Source organism: Simochromis diagramma, unplaced genomic scaffold (assembly GCF_900408965.1).
Source record: "Simochromis diagramma unplaced genomic scaffold, fSimDia1.1 OVJJ01000320.1, whole genome shotgun sequence".
Taxonomy (NCBI): Eukaryota; Metazoa; Chordata; class Actinopteri; order Cichliformes; family Cichlidae; genus Simochromis; species Simochromis diagramma.
This window is the reverse complement of record NW_024386773.1, coordinates 10,985,905-11,003,200: the sequence shown is the minus strand read 5'-3', so window position 1 is coordinate 11,003,200 and position 17,296 is coordinate 10,985,905. Positions and strand designations below refer to the sequence as shown.

Below are 17,296 nucleotides of genomic sequence, written 5' to 3'. Positions count from 1 at the left end.
TGCCATAGCCCTTCTGCTTCAAGATGTGACGCGCTGTGCAACCAAAGAATGCTTTTCCACATACCTTGGATGTAACAGATATTTCTTTCTTTTTTTTTCCCAGACAATTATCTGAAAACTCTAGAGATGCATGTGTGGGAAATTGTAACCATTCAAACTCCCTCAAATCACCTTTCTTCCTCATTCTGATGCTCAGTTTGAACTTCAGCAAGCTGTACTGACCATGTCTACATGCACTAGGTTGTTGCCATGTTATTGGCTGTTTATACTTATATTTGCATTAATTAGCACCGGTATACCAAACAAAGTAGTGAATGGATACTATATAAAACAAAAAAAATCCAAAATTGGACATGCGCTGCAACATAAAGCAGTACATAAAACACGATGCACCTCTTAAAAAAGCAGTTGCTGCAAAAATTTTTCAGGAACAGCTTGAGAAAAATGACATTGAGCCCAAGGTGCTGACCTGACCTCTAAATCCCTGAGATCCCAATCCAATCAGGCTTCATGCATACAGGCCCCACCCTGCCAAACCCTGAGGATCCGCTCCCAACATCTCAGTGTCAGGCAGCTCGCGTGACTGTGCACCAAGGGGTCAACTGTTTCAAAATTACATTTACAAGCTGCTGTCTGTGTTGACAGAGCATGTAGCAAACCTTTAGTCCGATTAAACTACTTTAATAAACAGAGTTTTAAATGTCTATTTCCCATAAGACACTCGTCTGTATCAGTGCATCTTTATGTCTGTTATCTTTTTGATCATTCTGTTATTTGCTCTGTTGTTCTGTTGTCTTGAAGAAACGCGAGTGTGTTGTCTTGAGCAGGAAAAGAGGAAAAAATGTTTTGTTTTGGGAATGATGTGCTTGAGAGCAAGCACACATTGCATCAAATCAACTCTGAAAAACATAGTCTAACAATCCAACACAGTCCATCACAGTGAATAGAATTACTGGACTTAACTTCATATCATACAATATTACACAGGTAATTTTAAACGTTGTGGCTTCTTTTTATGTTTTCAATATTGTACTGCCAAACAGTGTCCACCAGAGGTCAGTGCTTGATGAGAAGCCACAGGTGCCTTTGCTCAGGCAGGGAAATGCTGAGTTGTGAATGGAATCAGATTTTTAAATCAATTTCTATATTGTACTTTTACATAAATATAGCTGTAAAAAAAACAAGTGTGTTTATCTGTGCATCTGTTTGTAATTTTACAGACTGAAAAATTGGTATTTCTCTACATGCATTAGAAATGACAGAAACCTCTGCGTGAAGGCCTTACATGCAAAATTTATCAAGTAAGTTCTGTGCTGACAATGAGAGTGAATCCATTAACATAAGATATTAGGTTAGTGTATTATTTGCTTCTTTTTAAAAAAAATTTAGTCAGAGCAAGAAGCACCCATATCTTTATGAAATATATCTTAGATTGAAGGAAGGGTGTACTGAGAAGAGGATTTTTATATTTTGCTCAGCTGGTTGGTTTTTGTGCTCCTTGTTAAGAGAGTCAGTTAAGAGCGAGAAGCTAGATTGCGGCGATGACCTTTTATTAACCTTTTATTTTATTATAAGTCCACACAAAATACAGAAAGAGGAGAAGCAGCAGACTAATAAATTGACAAGGTGTGCATTCTCTCTGACTCGATCACATTCTTAGTCCGAGTGTCCTAACAGTGAACACTCGCTGACTCGGCTCTTTTGATACACTAAATTACCCTCCTGGTTGCGGGCAAAGCAATGGGCGGTTAACAGGACAGGTCACCTCTCTTTTTTTTCAGTTCACCTAATTAACATTCCAGTGTAGGACAGCATAGCTGTACTCCACTTCTAACACAGACATGCACAGACACAGCAAAGCCCCATCCTTCTCCGCCTCCATAAACACGGGCTCAGGTTGATGAGCTGTGAGGGGTCACAGCTCATCAGCAGTCCGGGAAGCCATGCTGGCTGCTCACTCTGTTTCATACACCACTGCTGCCTTCAGCAGCAGGGCGCAGAGTTCAAGAAATAGTCAGTAATTGAAAACATTATGTGAGGACCCTGAAAATCTTGGTATTTAGCAAAATAAATATCAGTTACATTGTTTTGTAGTCTAGGTATGATAACTTCTAAAGTGAGTTTTCAGCAAGGTTATGCAGTTTTACCGATGTTAAGCCACAAAGGCAAAATATCAGCCTACCGAACTGATATCCAGGGACCAACTTGGTAGTCAGATTAACTGGGCTAGATACTGCACACTCTGCAAAATATACACTCTATTTCACTATATATAAATAAATGAACTTGAACTTGAAAAAGGATTGCTGACAGCACATGCCTCTCCCTGGCATGCTTTATTACAATTTCAGACAAGGCATATGGTTGCAGTGTCATGTCGTGTGAATGAGATGATGAAACGGAGGTCAAGGAGGGAGCGCATAACCTGTCAGGAGCTAAACCACAAATTTACAGCCTTCTCATCTTGGAGTCAGACGTGTCCCAGGAAAGCACAGTACAACTGTCTGGCCGTTCATTTTATCGTCTGTATCGACGATGAGTGACAGCATTGGACCCCCCAAAATGTTGTAATCATTACGATCTACACACTCATCTGTGGTTGCAGTGGCCCAGTCACTTTCTTATTCTCCTGTTCCTTTTCTTTTCTTGATCTCATTTTCTCCATCCAAAATTATCCCGGGCCACGACACGAGCTGAGAATAGGAGCTCAAGCCCCCATATTGAGCCCCTTAAAGACCACAGCTGGAGCTGGCTCAAAGCGAGACAGGGGTAGAGGGAGGCCTGGATGATGAATGTTATCGCCACCATCACCTGCTCCCTGTAAAGCAATTTGTTATGGAGTTGTCACTGTAAAATAGCTTGTCCTGTGGTAAAGAAAGACAGGGTTACATGTAATGAGGATCATAGTATGGCCCTAAGGCCAGGTATGACATAACTGAAGGACAAACAGCTGGCCTATGTTTGTCTATGACATAGGACGAGAAGAGAAAATGTGCAGTAATAGACGAGCCAGAGATTTTAAGCCTTCATTACTAAATTATTATTGTAAAGAATGCAATGTTATATCAGTAAAATTTATAATTACATACTTATAAAATGATAAATAGTACTTTTAAGAAAAAACTTGGTAAATTCCCAGCTGAAAAACAGTTTGCATTCACATGTAAAACACACTATTACATTTCCTCTCTGTGCTGTGGTATTTTTAGGCAGCAGCATTGTTATTGACCTTTACTTACATCCCTAAATAACACCATGGATTTGCACTGATTAAAATGACTTCACACACTCATACACATGACATCTTGGTCTGCCTACCTGCTGGATACACAAGACACTGATTTACTCACCTAAGTCGAAGGGATACAAGCCAGAAATGTCCTTGAGGTGGGTCAGATGTTTCCACATTACCCAGCTGATATTGGATCAGGACTGCTGGTATGAGCTGAACTACAAACATGCGCTCCAGAGGAATTACAAAGGGAGTTTCAAATGCTTGTACCAAAAAAGAACATTTTATTCTCCCACTGTGTTGCATGGCACAGAGGAAACTTTAGTAATTTATTAATCATTTTTCAGCAGAAGGGAATTATACTGAGCACTATGCCAAATTTTGGATAAACCGCAGAATACTGCAGGACGTGACAGTTCTAAAAATTGTTCAAGATCGACAATAAATCTACTTTTATTCACGTGGAGCTCAAATTAATAAAGAAGGAAATTTTGTATTCTACATGCTCAGTTGTAACTGGAGGGAACTCTTGCAGCATCTGGGCTTTCAGTGTCTAAACGTATACTGGTGCATCTTTCATCCATGTGTACGCCTCTTACATGACCTTTGTTGTAAAAAAAAAAAAAGGAGACGGGGAGGCAGAAGAGATATTTATCCGTGATTACTAAGAGAAACAAAAAGAATCAAAAATGACAAACATGAGGGAAGCCAAACAGTTCAACAATCAAATGTGTTCCTCTTCACAGGGAAGGCGTAGGTGGCCACAAACACACAGGCCACACGCTTTCAATACAAAGACACTCTAGCACTGGGGTTTTACTCTCCATCACCTTAAGTATTTCCAGGCCTAATTGCTGAGTGGAGTCAACTTTTAGCAGTTTGATTCAGTTTTATTTATACAGCACTAATTCGCAATAACAGTCACTTCAAGGCCCATTATATTGCAACATAGTGACCCTACAATATTAGAGAGAAAACAGCAACAATCAGATGATCCCCACTGAGCAAGCACTTGGATATAGTGGAAAAGACGAACAGAAGAAAACGCAAAACACACACAAACAGCAAAAGCACTGCTTGGGTGGTTCAGATCAGGTTTGGTGTAGATTGCAAGCTTGATCTCTTCTCTTACATGTATATATTATACACATACATGCATACAGTTTATTAAAACATATGCATAGGAGTGGCTTGGTGCAACGTACAGTAAACAAACAAAACAGAAGAATAAGAGCAAAATCTGGACCGGATCAGTATTGTGTAATCACCCTTTGCCTTTTACCTTATGAGTGCATACCTTTGCATGCATCTATTGGATCTGTTTCTTTTGGGGAACTCTCTCCTCTGTTCTATAGATGCTGTTAAAGGTTATATTTACTGTAAAGCCAGATTTGCAAAGACTTTTTCTGAACATAATAAACAAACTGGCCACTTAATGACAAGTTTAATTTTGGACTGAAACTTCTGCATGTCAGCGATTGTAAATCTGTTTAAACATGTGTTCCTTTGCCAGGGACCACACAACCTGAAATCTTAAAAAAGATGAGACCAGTTACATTAGAGGAGCAGATGCAATGAGCCCTGGGAAGGATTATGTATTTCTGATCATGTGTAAACGTTTACACACTTGCATCATTACTGAGATCTGATTTTTCCAAACTAAACTTTCTCTCATATGACAGAAAGAGAAAACAGAGACAACCTTCTTACCGACCTTTTAATTAAATGAGCTAACGAACTGTGATGCAGGTGTAAATTAAAGAGTGGATTAATTGATTTGCGGGGAGAAGTCAGGCAGAACCTCCTTTCCTTCTGTCTGCAGATCTGCATACCGGTCTCTGTAATTTTTTGACAAAGGGCATTGGTGTGGTGAGAAGGGAGGGAGGGGAGGCGCAGACAGCTGACGCACTGAAGAGGAAAGCGCAGCGTTTCGGTGCGCATCTTCATTATCGGCAAGTGGGATGAAAGGTGAGCAGCGCCTGTCCCATCCACGCAGACACTTTTCCTATGTCAGGATCTGATTCGAGCGGCTTTTATCAGTTACGAAACTGATCGTCGGCATTGGATTTTATAGTTTGCAACTTCTCACAGATTTAGTGAAGCCAGATTCGGAGCGCAACAGCTGAGGAGAAGACGTGAATCTACGCAAGATTGTCTGAAACGAAGGACTCATCCCGCTCACTTAAGTGCAACGTCCAAAGCTTATGGATGTAATGCTAGAAAATCAAGGCTGCATTATGACAGCGAATAACTGAGGGATCTCAAAAGCACTTTTCCTCTTTCCTAACTTTTATTTCCACCAGATGATGGAGGACGCGCAGGCGTCAAGGACTTTCACGCCTTATTGCACAGCCAATACATGAAAAGAAGAAACACGATGACATCTACGGGCTTGTCGGAGAAAGCAATGAGGATCAGAAATGGGGCAGGAAACCACCATCACTCCAAACCCATCTCTAAAATATACTTCATCTTTATTTTGCTCCTGCTCATATTCACACCGATAGTGGATTCATCGTGGTGGTAAGTTTCACCACTGAGAGGAATTTGATGTTTCGTCCGATTGGTTGGTGTCACATACCAATCGAATATAAAGTACGACTTACAACAACGACAACAAGGGCAAAATTTTCACCCAGAAAATATAGATGACGATTAGTTTTAATTAATTAAGTTTGCAGTTGAAAAAGTTATCTTACAGTGGATTTTATTGTTTAACCCTATGTATCCTTGTCCTTGGAGCTGTTACAGATTTAAAGATGAGAAATCCGTCTGTTTATATGTAATTTACACCTGCTTACTTCTCAGATTTTCTAGTAAAAGATCTACTTTGCTCACATGAACATCCACATCCATAAACGAAAAGAGCAGGCTGTGTATCCAAAGTTCATGAAGATTAATGATGTTGGTGTGTGTGTTTGGGTGTGTGTGTATGGGGGGAAGGGGGCGTCTCCCCTATCCATCTATTTTGCCCAGAGTACACGGCAGGTGCAGGCGTTGGTGCATGAATAAATGCCCCTTGATGATTTCTCTTGAGGTTTTCAAGACCTAAAACATGCTGGAGACCCCCCACCCCCAGTCTCTCTCACCTGACATTGTTGTTCTCATATTTCAGGTGACACTTAACAGAAAACCTATTAAATGACTTTACATTTAACTAGCCAAGGGAAACCCCCCCCATTTTGAGATCTTACCCTACACTTCATAACAGTTAAGATCTAATTTATGAATTTATTTAAAGCTAAAACGCACCCATTGTAAATAATGCTATGTCTGTTAATTTCCCAAGAGAGCCGAAAGCACATATCATCCAATTTGCTCTTGAGTTTCCCTTTCAGGCAAATTCAGAGTAAACTGTGAATAAATCGTTGAGAAATTCCAAAGAAAAACGTAATTGATTCCTGCTTTTTTTTTTAAATCTTCTTTTGAATTGTTTAGGCTTATTTTTAACTATTGTAATAATTTATATAAGCACTGTGCGCCTTGCTGCACTTCTTTCTTCTTCTGTGTGTGTCCTCTTGGAGAGTCAGGGGTCCTTTGGCACAGCTGGTTTGTACAACACACAGTAAACACAAGCAGTGCTTCTGTTCTGCTATACTGCTCAGGCAGATAGTTGCATCTAGAATGGGACTGGGACAGCCATAAGAGGAGTGGAAACTACCTGCTATATCTGTTTCTGTCTCAGTGGCCAGGCAACACAAATGCGGCTGCGATTAGGGACTATAATGATATCCGGATGGAGAATAGAGTGTGTAGGCTTATAGATGGACTGAGGGGGGAGTGCTCATTTGTACTGTAGATGACTGCCATGTCCTGTTGATAAGAGAACCCCCAGAGTCACAATGCAATCAGCATGTGATCACCCTTCTTAAGAGTTGTTACAAAGTTGGGGATTATTTGAAGAAAGCAGGAAGCAAATGCATTTCACTGAACGAGAGGAATGTAATAATCTCTTCAACATCCTGAATATCTGAGTCTTAAGAAGACAATGGGGGTGAATGTGAAGAAAAGTAGGAACACTATCAATAATTTAGATTCATCGAAAAACATTTTACACGGGGAGAAAAGTAAACTAGTAACGTTAACTGGCACAGAAGACAGTAAAAGAAAAACAGTTTGTCCTCTCTTTGTCTGAAGGCAATAAAATCCACTTAACAGCTTTACTATAGCTTACTTGATGTTTAATGTTCCATAAAACAAACCAAAGAACTGCTTTTGTCCTGGGGCAGTCTCGTGGTTTGCTTAGATACAACTTTGCAAAACTAAGACATGCTGCCTTGTCTTTTTAGAGGAGAGCCTTTCTCCTGGCAACTTTTCCAAACAAGCCATAATTTACTTGCTTTATTATTATTTATTTATCTGTAATTTCTTTGAGTATTGCACATGACATTGTGTTAACACAAACCTGAATGCTTCAGACCACACCTGCTAGGAGCACCTGGCTGTTTAATCTTTTAAATTTGTCAGTTTGTTAAATTTATGCTGGTAATTGTTTTCTTTTTTTTATCTATTTCTTTTGCTAGTTTAAAATTCTCCATTAGTGGGAGAGCCTTTCCTATTTTTACACTAGCCACATTTGGGAATATTAAAACATTTTTTTTTTAAATATATAATGAATATTTTCTACCATACTGCTGTACCTCACTGAATGGCAACTGAATTAAATGTTGCTCAGGGGTTGCTCCTAGACTGCAGGCTGCACTTGAGAACCCTGTGATTACAAAGAAGGAGCACTGAGTACAGATGTCTGATAGTTAAAGGGCTTTTTTTTTAACATGAAAGCAGCAGTGATCAGTAGCAGGCCCCTTTGAGTCCATAGAATTTAATGAGCTCTTAAATGTTGGTTACCCATAATATAACCCAAAGACTTTTTGGGGGACCCTCTATATCTGGTAAACACTGGAATCTTCTTCACTCAGAGTTCCCAATTTCCCAATTTTTTACACATTTGATTAGAAATGTGAATTGTTTGAAGATGTAGTCAGACCAGATTTCACGCTGACAGCTTACATGTGTTGGCATTTAAAACAAGTGGCACACCAAAGGCCATGTAGGGTGGGCTTCACCCCATTACCCTAAATGCAGCAAACATACGTCTCTGTTATTTGTACTATTTCCACTATTTGTATATTTCTTGAAAATCAGATTGCAAATCAGCTAGCTCAGCTAGCTACACAATTTTTTCTGTTTTTGTCTCGATGAAAACAGGAAGGCAAATTTGAAAGTAAACTCACTGGAAAAAGAAATCCTGGCACACAGTCTAGTGACAGCTGCAGGTGCACTACCACAGAGTGCGCTTTCAGTGGAATTGTCCTTGAATTTACCAACACTGTGTTCGATGGATCTGTGCGCAGGTACATCGGAGCTCTGGGTGCGCGGGTGATATGCGACAACATTCCCGGTCTTGTGAACAAGCAGCGGCAGCTCTGCCAGCGGCACCCAGACCTGATGCAGTCCATCAGCGAGGGAGCCAAAGAGTGGATCAAAGAGTGCCAACATCAGTTCAGACACCACCGCTGGAACTGCAGCACGCTGGACCGGGACCACACTGTTTTTGGCAGGGTGATGCTCCGAAGTGAGTCTGAACATACATGGCTAAGGCTTCTATCTGTGTGGTTCTTTGTGCGTGACAGTGGTTGTTTATATCAGTGACACTCAAGTTAATCATCCTCATAAATGTCTCCTCTGTTATCAGATAAGCAGGGAATTAATAGGTGTCTTATTAAATCAACTTTACCCCGGAATGCAAACAGAAAGAGAAATTGTTGTGGGTTTTTCACCTTCTCAGGAATGAAGGAACATTGGGAAAGTGGATGTTCTCTGAAAACAAGTAGCAGATTGAGAGATCCACACTGGTGATGTATAAACAGTAATAGGAGATGTAAATATTTGGGTAGATGTTTCTGGCAGCCAGACAAAGCTTTACTCCCTGACATCTCGCCTGTGTTCTGCTTCATTGCGTGAGCAGGAATGAGAACAGGAGGAGGGTGGGACAGCCAGACCAAATAACCTCCAAAATCTCCTCTCATCTAAAATGAAAACACTGCTCAATGACTTAGAAAGCTGCCATCTGTGCAAATTAATAGGTGAAAGGAGAGTCGGCTGGTCTAATGTTATAGCTGACATGCTGCTACCACTGTCTGGACCTTCCACCATAGATGGACTGATCTTGGTATGCCTACCTTGTAGAATTTGCAGAGAGATGACTGCTTTACTCACCAATAACACATGACTCTGGGCACTAGAAGAACAGCTGAGAAAAACAAGTGCTATGACAACTTTTGAATAATGTCACATGTCAGATATAGGCAATATTAGGTCTCTCTTTACCAACAGTCATAAGTTACTTCTTTAAATGATTGCAATTGCAATGCTCCCTTCCCCGTCTATCCAGGCAGCAGAGAGGCAGCATTTGTGTACGCCATCTCTTCAGCAGGAGTGGTCTACGCCATTACCAGGGCCTGCAGTCAGGGGGAAATGAAGATCTGCACCTGTGACAGTCAAAAACGAGGGCAAGACAGTGACGACAAAGGCAATTTTGACTGGGGCGGATGCAGCGACAACATCAACTATGGCATAAAATTTGCCAAAGCTTTCGTCGACGCCCGTGAGAGGATGGTGAAAGATGCTCGAGCCCTGATGAATCTGCACAACAACCGATGCGGTCGGATGGTCAGTGGAAACGTCTTTTATATTAATGTTTAAGCTTTATCTCTTAGTGGAATTGTAAATTTAGACATATTTAGGAAGTAACAATGAAAACAACAGGCTTTTCAGGAACATTTTCAGGGGATGCTTTTATTGTTGTTTTTGTTAAACGTAACATTGACCTACAAATTTATTGAAACATAAAAAGGCACCCAACTCAAGCGATGAACCCTTTTTGTGTCTGCACACAAGAGATAGCTTAACAAAGACCCAATGAAATAAAAAAAAAAGTAGAAATAAAAACCAAAAAAAGACGTGTCACAAAACCTGAGAGATACACATGGCCCTTCAACTCATCCGTCTTCTGTGAGTCATAGATTGGTCTCTCCAAGCTTAAAGTTGGTCATAATAAACATCGACTCTTAAAATCATTAGAAATTCTTTTTTGCCTAAAGATGTCTTCAACTACTAGGCTAGTTGACTTCCTTGACTAGGAAGTAAATCTCTTAAGACTAAGAATCTGTTTATTGAGAATATTCCGCATTATCCCAGCATCTATTGATGATGCAGCATAATGCATATTAATATGATAACTGCATATGAGGGTCCCATAGCATTAAATTCTGCACTGTTCAAGTTATTGACATGGCTTTTTCAGTAAAGACGTCTCTGAAGGATAATGACGTAAAAGCTGTTACATTAAGAATATTTAGCTAACCGTTATGCTAGGAGAGCTTATTACACCTACATCTTCTCTTGTACAACATTGTTGGCTTGACACTGTGTCACCTTTGATCTCTGCTCTAGGCAGTGAAGCGCTTTATGAAGCTGGAGTGCAAGTGTCATGGGGTCAGTGGTTCCTGTTCTCTCAGAACCTGTTGGCTGGCTATGTCTGACTTCAGGCGAACTGGAGACTATCTTCGCAAGAAGTACAACACAGCCGTCGAGGTAACCATGAACCAAGATGGGACAGGATTTATTGTGGCTGACAAGGACTTTAAGGGAAGCACCAAGAATGAGTTAGTCTTTGTTGAGAACTCTCCAGATTACTGTCTCATGGACCGTGCAGCAGGTGAGACACACAAATAAGCTACAAAAATAAAACCCCTTGCTTTATATTGTGTACATCCACAGTCCTCAGTCAGAACAGCTTTGACTAGTTGAGGGATGGACAAGAGATCTCTGAGGGTGTTCATTGGTATTTGGCACCAGCCTGTTGGCAGCAGATCATTTGGGTCCTGCGATTGCAGCAGGTGGGGGTTTCCGTGGATCTACTCTTCCCAGCATATTCAACAAATGTTCGATTACACTGTGGTGTCTGGAGGCCTGGTCAACACCCTGAGCTTTTTTCCAACACCAGCAGCTTTTGTAGTGTAGTGGGAAACACTGTCCTGCTGAAGGAGGCCACTGTCTTTGGGAAAACAACGTTTAGGCAGGTGATATGTGTCACTAGTGAGACTAGTGAAGTTTAAAAGAAGGGTTTTTATTATTATTATTGGCCAATGCTGATAATTCTTAAATAACTTGCTTGTGCTAACTTGCTAATTCTGTTTTTAACATGTCAAACTTTAGTAAAGTGCCACTGTTACACAAGAGTAATATTATTATGACAATCATTTATTATTACGATAAAGAAATTGCCTTAAGGAGGGTCCTTTTAACTTCTGAGGAGTAGCATATTGATATGTTGTGTTTGTGGAAAACATCAGCAACTCACATTCTGAGATTCAGTGAAGTCCTTTTGAAGTTGTGCTTAAACAGTTTAATCATTTTTGTGTAAAATACTGTTATTATTATTTAATTTAAAATCATGAGTATGTTGTTATGGGATGGGGCAAATAGGACCGACTGCTTAACAAAATCTATGAGAATCAGAGACTCATTGACTGCAGGCTTGCATTCCTTCACAGCTTAAAGTTCAGTGATTTGACCTTTAACATCTCCTTTAATACCTAATGTTTGCTTTGCCTTGTTAGGCTCATCTCTTTCCTAAAGTCCAGCTCCTTCAGTAGAGCGTGAAGAACTTTGCTAACTCACTGTTAATATGTTAGGGACGATGGCATGTGCAGGGGACACGTTGGTTCTAACTTAACAGATTCTGTCACTCCTACCTGCGGTTAGCTTGGCCGCACTTTGACAACTGAGATGCAATGAAGGTGTGTTTGCTCAAAGGAAAAGCTGCCTTTCCTTGTTAAAAGGTGATCTTAAAAAGTAGCCGATGACCCTCCTCACCACTAATCTTCATTGCATAGGAATTCACAGCCTAAGGATACATGCAGGCTTATTTTTCAAATCTTTCCTTTGGTCAGCATTAAGCTCCACTCCCTAGAGCCTGAGGGGAAGATCTCCTCTTATCCTTTGTTCTCTAGACTTCTGGGATGCTTTGTTAATGGACCTGGCACCTGATCTTAGGCTTGGATTTTACACCTGAGTACATGAACACAATTGCATTTAGGTCTGAGACTATTCTGTTGGGAAGCTTATAGCCTGCTGAAGAGTGAGGGAAAGTGATATTTTGCTTTGGCAAAACAGTTTCAGTTTTCAGCATCAACATGAACATTGCCAATAATAACTTCTGCCAGCTTTCACTCCTGGGCATCCACGTAATCATGGAAAATTTTCAAAATGCTATTAAGCTGAGTTGGATGGCACAGTGCAGTGGATCTGTGTCTACCCCAGCTTCCTTCTGAGCACTGAGACATGCCTCTTAGGTTAAATTGGGATTCTAAATGGGCTTTAGGTGTGAACGCACAGGAGATAAAACACTTAGGTATATTGAAAAAAGTGCTCTATGGATACATGCGAAAAGGTGAATGTAGCTTATGGTGGAAAGACATTTGAGCGGTCAGTCAGACTATTTATTTGTGGTATAAATCGTTCAGTTCCCCAAGGGAATGCATAGACGGGAAACCCAGTATAGTTACTGGATGTGCACAGTTAAAGTTCTATATTATGCCTACTTTAAAATAAGAAGCAACTTCTAATCAAGGAGCTGTACTTATCAGTGATTTAATAATGAAAGCACACAGAGGTATCACCCCTCTCTGCAGCTCTACAGGACACATCTTTGTTTCATGTTGATCAGCATCATTTCTGTCAGCAGCAGGTATTTCTGTTCCCTTAAATCGAATTGAATCTGCTGCATATTATCAGTCCAAATCAATTTTCTTTCATCCTAACCTGTATTTCTTATAGTGATAACTATTTATTTTAATAGTCTGGCAGGGCATGCACAGATGGCTGTCTTCTAATAAACTAACCCTTTTCCTGTCAGTTGCAGTACCAATATTCTTTGTATGCCAAAACAACATCTCTGGTCCTTTATTCTCATTATAGGCTCCTTGGGCACAGCAGGCAGAGTGTGCAACAAGTCCTCAAGAGGCATAGATGGCTGTGAAGTCATGTGCTGTGGGCGTGGCTACGACACCATGCGAGTCAAACGTGTCACTAAGTGTGAGTGCAAGTTCAAGTGGTGCTGCGCTGTGGAGTGCAAAGACTGTGAAAACGTAGTGGACGTTCACACCTGCAAACCCCACAAGCGACCCGACTGGCTGGACGTAACCTAGGAAGGAGAGCGGACAAATCAAACGTGCACCTGACTCATTAGCCTGTGCACTAATGACTCCATTCTAGTTGGGATCTTTTAACTATAATACCTCTGGCTTTTGATGCTTTTATACTTCACAAACATTTGTTAGGTGATGGTAAACTGGAAATTAGAACCAGTTACTGATCATGTGCTGCTTTAAAAAGTGTTTTAAAAAATAATGTGTTGAGCGTTTTTGAATCAGACTTTGAAACTTTGATGCAAAATGGCTTAATATTATATTCTGTTGTAAATGTACCCTTGGTTGAGGCAGATATATGAGCTACTGCCTGCTTCTTGTTTTATAGTATGTAAAAACTGTGTGCACATAAGAGATGAAAGAGATAATCACAGTAGTACTTTATCTGCCGATCGCTCCTTCAAGGTTGCCTTGTACACCTCTGGACTGATTCCCATTCTATTAGAACGCTCTCTGGTAGTGCACTCACACTCCACAGTGGCAAAACAGTGACCTTTAAATTTTTTACTTAATTTTATGAAAAAAGATCCAAGTTGTTTAGAACCAAATCTAATGGGTAGGGTGAGTGGTCCAGACGTTACAGCAGACCTCTGCACATGATTACTTGGAGACTGGTGTTAGCCTGTGGTTTTTGCTTTTCCAAAACTTCCAAAACTTTTTTGATCCCACCGTGCACCTGAAACCACTGCTGCTAATTTGCGCAGCTATCACACTAAATAAATATAGTGCTTTCCAAGAGGTCTTTCTTAATTAAAGCCAGGTAATCACATCGTAAGGTCAAAGGAGCCACAAATAGAAGAGCAAGCAAAGACTTATCATTTACAGTGACAGCTCACTTTGTGTACAAGGGTTGTGGTAGATTTAGGTGTGTTGAAAGAAAAAGGACACACCAACACAACAAAATAGCCTCACAAAATTTGGTCTGTTGTTTGAAAGATACTTGTACAGTATGCTAATATTTGACTGTAACAGATCTAACAAATCATTCAGCTTCATGGAAAAAAATTGTAATTTCTACCTCCGGTTCTTTGTTTTTGCTTCCATTATTACTGTGAACTTTAAACAAATTCCATAGGCCATGCTAATGCAGACAAGTGCACAGTAAAAAGAGAAATACAAAGCTTCTTTATTTTGGACGTAGTGACCCTCCAAAATTGTAAATTGCAGTGTCATACAACTGCATTATAATGAATACAAACTATTAAACCGGCCTTCCTGATATGTCACTGGAGCTGCAAATATTTTCAAAACTCAATATTAGTTTCCAGACTGATTTATCTTAAATAGTGCTTTTGTTTAACATTTGCCTTATCCTTATTACAAAGGCCAAAACAGCATATTTGTTCAGCCATCATATTGTGACAGAACATATTTATAATGCAATCTTATGCAACTGTGCTTTCAGTTCTTTGTGGACACACTCACTGGCTCTGGCCGGTTTTTAAGAAGTGAATTATTTCATGAAACAAAGCCAAGCCATTGCAAAAAGAGCACTGAAGTAGCTACAGACCTTGCATTTGGCTTTCTAACATCTGGCAATGCAGCCAGACATAGTGTTAAGCCACTGGAGACACAACCCTCAGAGGAGTTTATAGATCTAAATGAATCTGACAACAAGCTGTGAAATGCTAAGAGTCAACAAATTGTTTCAACTCCACGTAATGAGAGGCACAGCCAAAATAAAGTGCTTTGGACAACAGCAAATGACACCAAGTCAAAAGTTAATTGCAAGCAAGAAAAAAAAGAAAAAATCCAGTTTTGAATGTAAATGAAGAGTAATTTAGCTGTTTTTGAAAGATAAGAGGAAAACTGTTTCAGATTGTGGGCTCAGGCCTGGACCTGTGCTGTTCTGTTCATACTTTTAATTCCCAAGTTCTTTATAAGTTTTAACATGCTATATTCAATCCTACATCTGTAACCACAGGAGTTTCACTGATTTGGATTTATGGAGCGCCAGTGTCATAATTATGAGTTCATTTGGTTCTGTTCGGTCTACTATTAAAAGATGTCAACTTCCAGATGTTTTTCTTTTTCTTTTTTTTAATTCCAGGCAGAAAAACAGTAATAATAATCTTCTCAATTAAGCCTAAGGGCCTATAACCCACATGTATATATTTGGGTTTTAGGTATTCCCCTGGTCTCCTATTACAGTTATCATTACCTTAGCTATGGCATGGACGGGATAAAAACAATGCAAATGACCAGTTTGGTTTTTTTTTTTTTAAAGTTCATTGTTCAGTGTTAGACAAATATTTTTTTATTAGCATAACAAGACTGATGGTAGTCTTAGATAGCGTGATAAAAAGAATCACAAAATATCTTTAAATTGAAATATAACAATTTATTTAGGTTTTTTTTTTAAGTAATTTCTTGATCGACCAACTATTAAGCTGTATAAACAAAGAAATTTCTATTAATATATTGTTGATCTTCAAATTAGTCATAGTATCTGTGCTACTTTGTCCTCCAGTGTGGGTCACCCAGTTGAAGTCTGTAAAAATAAAAGGAGTGGCATTGCAGGCATTCACTGCCATCGCAGTGATATCAAATGGTTTAACAACATTTCAGAGCTAAAATGGTCTCAGGGGACAGTGTGGTCCACATGGATGCTTCACATTCATGGGAAGCAGAAGAAAGAAATTCCATAATCCATACTCACAAACTGTAATGACTCAAGAACAATTTATTGCTATGCCACTTTTAAACCAAACATGTTTATTTTAGCCTTGCTTGACAAGTACTCCGGTCTAAGTCGTTGCACTCCGATCACATATACATCTGTGACTTGCCTATAGTAATATGAGAAACATGCTGATACGCATGCATGCTGAAACCGTTGCACTGTAGAGCGCTTTGGAAATGAAAATTATTTTTTAAATGAAATGTCCCAACAGTTTCAGTGTTGTTCTTGGAAAAGAAGATCCCCCTTATGACCCCATCAGGAGTAATTAAGGGTTTTATGTGGACATGAAATTGGACTCGACTGTAGCTGCTATAGTTTATTACTTGCCAAGTGATATCTTACAGATTTGTTACTGGTAAAAGGAGTAAAATTTAGATATAAATCAAAATGTATGCATGTAAAGGCCAAGGAACAGACTCTTTAAAACACTTAGCCTTATTTCAAGTATCTACTTCACCACCAAATCTATAGTAACAAGCAAAAAAACCAAACATTTCAGATTTTAGTGCCATTTTCAAGAAAACTTGAGTCGGGCAGCAGCTGTTACTGCAGCAGGAAGAGCCTGTGAATATTTTATAGCTGCTGTGACACTTTTTTCCTCACAAAATACAATTTATCTTTTGGAACGAGTAAATCCACCATTAACCTGAATCAGCATTCACGATGCAAACAGTGCAAACAATGTCATCTTACATCCCAATCATAAACTGCAGGCCATGGATAAATTGTTGAGGAGGTGCAGGAGGAGTATAAGCAGCAGTAAAGATTTAGGGTGAGGACATTCACATTCAATATGTGTGACAAAACCAGGTTTGCAATAAGACAAGTTTACTCTTGTAAAGCAAATAACATTAAACTAGTCTGATTTAAGTGTTATCTTTAGACCTCAGCATGCATTGCCATGTCAATTTCAGCATCGCCAGCAACCAATAATTAGCAAAATAACCATAGCAATACACATGAAAACAGTCAGTAGTTACTTATTTTGCCAATCAAAGAGACATAACCCGAAAGGTAAAGAAGGAACGGGATTACATGCTATTCGTCCAAGTGAAATTTTGAAAGATACGTATGTTAGGAAACACAGCAGTGCACTTACCTTGGCTGGAGAAGTCCTCAGGAAACATCCCTTCCAGTTTTAACTGAATTCTGATATGGAACGCCAGG

General features: G+C 39.7%; 1 protein-coding gene across 1 annotated transcript; it reads left to right on the top strand.

The window, feature by feature from the left end:
• Positions 1-5,046: 5,046 nt before the first annotated feature.
• On the top strand, positions 5,047-15,190 carry wnt2ba (wingless-type MMTV integration site family, member 2Ba). Its single transcript, XM_040007814.1, has 5 exons — positions 5,047-5,755; positions 8,587-8,807; positions 9,627-9,904; positions 10,688-10,952; positions 13,217-15,190. The coding sequence occupies exons 1-5, from the start codon at positions 5,592-5,594 to the stop codon at positions 13,444-13,446; spliced, it is 1,158 nt and encodes a 385-aa protein (XP_039863748.1). The 5' UTR covers positions 5,047-5,591; the 3' UTR covers positions 13,447-15,190.
• The last annotated feature ends 2,106 nt before the right edge of the window (positions 15,191-17,296 follow it).

Coding starts and splice junctions, on each gene's coding strand:
- wnt2ba (XM_040007814.1), top strand. CDS start 5,592: ATGAAAAGAAGAAACACGATGACATCTACGGGCTTGTCGGAGAAAGCA. Junction 5,756..8,586: donor ATAGTGGATTCATCGTGGTG/GTAAGTTTCACC, acceptor ATCTGTGCGCAG/GTACATCGGAGCTCTGGGTG. Junction 8,808..9,626: donor TGGCAGGGTGATGCTCCGAA/GTGAGTCTGAAC, acceptor CCGTCTATCCAG/GCAGCAGAGAGGCAGCATTT.